Source organism: Dipodomys spectabilis, unplaced genomic scaffold, assembly GCF_019054845.1.
Source record: "Dipodomys spectabilis isolate Male_0828 unplaced genomic scaffold, ASM1905484v1 ptg000588l, whole genome shotgun sequence".
In the NCBI taxonomy this organism is placed as follows: Eukaryota; Metazoa; Chordata; class Mammalia; order Rodentia; family Heteromyidae; genus Dipodomys; species Dipodomys spectabilis.
This window is the reverse complement of record NW_024871265.1, coordinates 716886-722885: the sequence shown is the minus strand read 5'-3', so window position 1 is coordinate 722885 and position 6000 is coordinate 716886. Positions and strand designations below refer to the sequence as shown.

The 6000-nt window shown below is 39.5% G+C and overlaps 1 protein-coding gene across 1 annotated transcript; it reads left to right on the top strand.

Moving 5' to 3' along the window:
- The first annotated feature begins 904 nt into the window (after nucleotides 1-904).
- LOC122100597 (interleukin-36 gamma-like) lies at nucleotides 905-5922 on the top strand. The gene is made up of 4 exons (XM_042670924.1): nucleotides 905-920; nucleotides 1430-1540; nucleotides 2684-2823; nucleotides 5713-5922. The coding sequence occupies exons 1-4, from the start codon at nucleotides 905-907 to the stop codon at nucleotides 5920-5922; spliced, it is 477 nt and encodes a 158-aa protein (XP_042526858.1).
- The last annotated feature ends 78 nt before the right edge of the window (nucleotides 5923-6000 follow it).

Here is a 6000-nt window from a genome sequence, read left to right as displayed (position 1 = left end):
TAACTCTAGAGTGACATGTCAAGAGAGCTGAATGTTGGGGAAGTCCCTTCGTTTTCCCTTTGTGAGAAACCTAAGGTCTGTCATCAACTCATTTCCTTGTGGCTGATTTCGGCTTTGCTCAGCATTTGTGTCAAAGAGCCCAGACAAGTCATACTTGTGCGACTTTGAGATTGCTTCATCTAAGCTTCCTGGGACCTTCTGAAAGGAGAAACTGGATTTCTTTAATGTTTTGTCATATGCCACGGAAGAAGCGGGTGCCTCCCTTCTTGCTCATCCAGATAAATGCTCAGTCCATTAGAGCCAATCACTCCTCATAGAAGCTGCTGGAGCTGTGATCCAGTGCCTTGGACTGCCTTGTCAGGTATAGACCATAGTTGGAAAGCCCTCTGACCTTGGAGCCTTCTGTACTTTGAAGCTCAGTGAAAGGATAGGGCCATGCCAGGGGGGCTGTGGGTCTTGGTCTGTGTGGGATTTGATGTCTCTCACTGAGGAGTTTCTGGGATTCTGACAGAGCTGCTTGGTATAGACCTTTTCCTTACCCCTAGGGCAGAAACAGATGTCAGTAGAGGGGAGAGGTCATTGGGAGGAGGAAACTAAGGAATCCAGGGCCCTGTGGAGGTTTTAGGATCAAATGTCACACTTGGCCTTGGCACTTATAGAGGGATAATGTTGGTGGAGGAAAACTTTAGGGAGAAAATTTCTGGATAGAGGAAAATTCTGCATGTTCTCCCCTCCCTTGTCGTTTTATCCCAAGAGGTAATTCAAACTTTCTGGTCCTCATATTAGGCCAAGCATCCTAGCTTCTAGTCTAGAATGAGAGCCTGAAGGACCAGGGTCCTGGGAAGGTCTAAGAAATATTTCATCTCTTTCATTATTGTCTCTCCAGGTGCTGATACAATCTCACATGGGTGACATAGGAGGTAATATTTAGATGGGGTTTTGGAGGGCTGAGCTATTTGTACTCTACTCACAGCTATGTCATTTGGACACTTCAGTATTCTTTAGTCTTCTCTATGAATGGCCCATATTACCCCCTGATGCTTTTCACCTGCGAATGGGCCTTGAACATGTAGAGGGTAAAGACCATTGCACATGCATTGCTCTAGCTTCAGGCCCTAGAATTAAGCCAAACACAGCTGGCTCCAAAGAGAGCAATTGGGCCTTGACACAGATACGCTGTTGGAATGCTTGTTACATCTGTCTTGGTGCTTTATCCTCTTACAGTAGTTATCACCCTTGGTAGCCCTTGATCTCCTCGTGGGAATCCATGAATCTTCCCTGGAAAGAAAGCTTGGGTTTATAAGTGACAAGAGGGCTGCTAGTTTTGAGGTCCCTGATCTACCTTACTGGATTGGGTGATTTTTTCTCCTAGTGTCGAGGCAAGTAATTTTGATCTTCATGCATTTTTTGCTTATTTCCACCTAAACAGCAGCCTCCCATAATGTTCAGCCTGTGAAGGTCTCTGATTTAGATCATCAGGTGTGGATCCTTCAGGGTGAGAACTTGGTGGTAGCCCCACGGAGTAAAGATGTGAATTCAGGTGAGTGGTTTTCATATGGCTGCTTGGCTCTCACATTGGCATGGCCTTTTGTAAAAGCATCAGTGCCAATGGTCTGTTGTTTAGTTTGGTGACTGGCGTAAACAGTGATGTATGTTCCAAAATGACAAGAAATGAGATATTTGGATGTTTTCCCCACAAATAAGTGGAGTATATGACATAGTGGATATTCTAATTACCTGGATTTGATTAATATCACATAGTATGTACACATGCCTCAAATCATCTCATTATAATCCATAAATAAGTACAGTTATTACATGTCATAAAAAGTGGTGACTACCTGAAAGGGGGAATATTCACTCTTTTTTGAAAAAGTAGTAAGTGAGTGGTTTTCCTCAGATGAGACAAAAGAATTCAGATATGGTGGAGTGTTTTGGGGAATAATGGAGACACTTTTATTTATCCAAGGCTGCCAATTTTTCCTGTAGAAGAGGAATAATGTGTTCTTCATGACCTCAGGGTTGCAGATAAGCGAATACCATAGGAAAGGAATTTCCATATTACATTATGCAGAACATGCTAATAGAACTCTCCAAAGATCAAAGGAGCTGTTGAGATAGAAACTTCTCTGTCTCCAGGTGCTTACACTAGGTGTTTAAATCTTAAGGATAAAGGGGATGGGCCATCTATTTAACTCTGTGCTCTACTTAGTAGGGCAGTCTTTGTTATACGGGATGGATGGATCAGAGAATGGATGAATATGGTAGTTGGGCATTTGATGAGTCTCACTTAGAAGCCAATACTGCCCTGCTAAGTCAGGTAGAATTGATAGTGACAGGCCGCTGGAGGGCAGAAGCAGCCAAGAAAATCCACTTCCTTATACACCACTTGTCCCAATCATTCTTCGGGGGGCACTAGCCCGAAACTGTTCAAACTTGCAAAACAAGTTACATGCTAAAAGTTCCTGCTGATCCCGCCATATAAACCCTGCTACAACCAGACATTGGGCAACCTCTCTGATCCTGACCAGGGAGTTCGCCTGGTAGTGTACCCCAATAAACTTTCTTTCTTCACTCTTACCTCCTCCTGTGCATTCTTTTCTTGCCTAAAACCTTACAGATAGGATGATTCCGTTTTTCTGATTCAAAAGGGAAATGACACCCTCTTCTTTTATTTTTACAGTAATAGTTACTGTCATCCCATGCAAATATCCAGAGTCCCTTGAGAAAAACAAAGGGACTCCCATTTATTTAGGAATCAAGAATCCAGCTATGTGCCTGTGTTGTGAGTCTGCTGGAAGACAGCCCACACTGAAGCTAAAGGTCAGTTCCTAAGAACAAAACTGTTTAAAAAGCCAGTTTTTCTTGACACAAACTTTATTTGGTAGGAGATCGCATTTTAGAATGGAAAGAGAAATATTCTTATTTTCCTAATTGTATTTATTCATAATTTCCTTTTGTGTCATGTACATGAGATAGACATTAGTTTACCCTGCCTCTCACTAGAGGAGGACTTCTGACCTTTTCTCATTTCAAGATGCTCCCTGGATTGTTTTTCCAAGAAAAACAATTCTGTTTTATCTCACCTTTTGGAATTCCTATTCAAAAGTCTTTGGAATGTTAGATTTCAGTTCATGTTTCATAACATCTCACCTAGTTTTATACTTTCTGTCATTTCACTATTGATTTGTTTATTTGTGCTATGCTGTAGGAGAATTTCTTGGTACAATCTCCCAGTTCATTACTACATTTTAGTCTTATTTGCTACATTGTCATTCTATAGCATATTCTGAAATATCAACCTTTATAATTCCAATTCCTAAGCCCTCCTGTTTGTTTTATATAGATATGTCTATATGTGTTTATATATATAAATAGAGATATATGTCTATATCTTTATGCACAAACATATGCATATATGTTTAGACATATAAAATACACACATATAGATATGTATATAATATATATTTATTCCATAAAGTTTATTTTGATTCATTTAATTCAACTAGATCCAATTCAATTTGAAAATGTGTGAGTACTTAACTTGCTTCCAACATTGAACTGGGACTTGAGACATAACTCTACATAGAATGGTAAAGAGCCCTGTCCTTAGATTCTAAGGAAGGATAGACATAGGAAATAATAAATATAATAATAGGTAGATTTGTGATACATTAAAGAGCATTATTCCTTCTAAAAATAACCCAAAAAACATAATATAACAAATCAGAACAGAACAAGGACTCAGAGTCCCAGAAATACAAGTGGAGTCAAGTTACAGTTACAAATGGTGCAGCACATGTCACTGAAGTGAAATTTTAGCAGAGTAGAAGGAGGCAGGAAAGTTAGTCAGCAGGGTGTCCAAGTGAAGGCAAGTGCAAAGACTATAGAGTGAACAAGTATGTAGAAGTGGAAGGAGAAATTCAGAGAGTGAAAAGTAGTTTGGAAAGAGCCTTTTCATCTTCTATAAGGACTGAGCCTTATGATCTAAGTGAAAATGACAAACCCAGAATAATTTCAACAGAAGAATGACATGAATGGACTTAGTGCTAAAAGGATTACTTTTGTTCCAGGTTGAACACAGACTTGGGGGAGGGAGGCAAAGGTGAAAGTCCACAGGAGTCAGACTAGAACTCTTTTCAATGAAGATAATAAGATTTGCTGACAGTACGAATGCCATTCTCAGTCAGATGAAGTACATTTTCAGTTCTATCCTGCCTGAAAACTTACTCGTTGTACTTTTGTCCTCAGATGAAGACTTAGGGTTGACCATTGCATATGGCAATGTGTGGGTCATTAGGGGCCTTGGTGAGAAGAGTGTTGGTACAGTGGTGCAGAATTAGAGATTGAAGCCGGATGGAGTAAGTTTAAGAAAGAAATTGTGAGAAAAAAAATCATAGATAGCAAATATTGGCAACTATTTCAAGGAGCTTTCTGCAGGGGCACCGGTATTGATGGTAGGTCAACAAAATACAGTAATGTGCCACATAACAATGCTTTAGCACTGTACACAACTTCCTAATGATGAGGCTGTCTTTGTCTGTGTAAGCACATTGCACATTGTTGACACAGTGATTTCATTGCTAAGTGATGTTTTTCTCAGAATACCTCCCCATCACTAAATGAACATGATTATTAAGATAGAAATTAAAGCAAATACTCCGACAAAAATGATTGAGTGCAGAAAGCAAAATCAGTGGAGCACCTGAGAGTAAAGAGAATGGCTAGGAAATGCCAGTAAGTTGGTGAGTATAGACAGTGTTCATTTCTCAGTCCTCAGGAAGGAGGAGCAGGGATGGGTGATGTACTAGGGACCCAAGCTATAGGATGGTATGTGGAAATTATTTTCTAATCAAATTTTCAAGGGTAGAGTATTTAGAAGTTTTAACTGGGATAGAAGAAGAGGTGGTAGAGGCATTAAGGATGACTAAGGCTGAAGCTAACCAAAGAATAAATGGAAGTCACTAGCTGAGTGAAGAAACCCTATAGCAGAAGAATTCTCCCACTCAAGGTAGAATGTGGCTGAATTATAGAGTATCTTGTGTCTATCCTGAGATCTTGTATGTATGCAATTTACTTAGAAAAACTCATTTTTACCTAAGTTTACAATGTTACAGCTATGCACATTATACATTTCTATATACAATAGAGAAGGTATTTTCTAATTGCTCCTTTCTTGGTTTCTTTGGATTGTCCTTTAATTTGCTACACATCTCTGTATCTTTTTTATGGTGGTGATCTTCCTCATATCTTTAGCAACTGGTCCAAGACAGTGTGTACAGACACATCACCACCACCACCACTACCACCACCACCACCACCAACATGTTTGTCTTAACAGCTACTCTTACATGGTTTTAGCTGTCACTGTGAGGCTTGGTAAGGGAATTCCTAAGCTTATTTCTGCAAATTTTCCTCTAGTCCTTTGAGGATTCCTTCAGCTTATTTTGCAAGAAGAGTAGTAGTTTGTTGTTCAAATATATCTGCTTATTTACTAAGATGCTCCTGATACCCTTCCTGTGATACCTCTGGGTTGGAAGGGGGATTGGGAAGGTGAGATATTTGTGTCTTCAGTCTTCTTTTCCTTTAAAACATATTTTGCTTGTCCTAATTTAATGGATGGCTCAGGTTTTCTGAACTTTGGAATATTTATTGTTTTGTATAAATAGCTGAATATCTCAAATAACCTATTTTTCATCTTTTACATTTCAGAAAGGAAACATTTCAAATTTGTATAACCAACCTGAGCCAGTGAAGCCCTACCTTTTTTTCCACAGCATGGTAGGTAGAACCTCTACCTTTGAGTCTGTGGCCTTTCCAGGATGGTTTATTGCCTCCTCCAAGAAAGATCAACCCATTTTCCTCACTTCAGACCTGGGGAAACAACACAATATTAACTTCAATTTAGATATAAGGGGTTGAACTCAGTTTGTAGGGGGCATCTTGGTCAGAGGACTTCATGCCAGATTTTTTAGTTCTTGAAGTTCATTTTATTTGTAT

What these genes read in the sequence shown, in the direction of transcription:
- LOC122100597 (XM_042670924.1), top strand. An exon ending in GAGTAAAGATGTGAATTCAG is followed by an intron (nt 1,541 to 2,683) that starts GTGAGTGGTTTT and finishes TTATTTTTACAG; the next exon opens with TAATAGTTACTGTCATCCCA. An exon ending in AGCCCACACTGAAGCTAAAG is followed by an intron (nt 2,824 to 5,712) that starts GTCAGTTCCTAA and finishes TTTACATTTCAG; the next exon opens with AAAGGAAACATTTCAAATTT.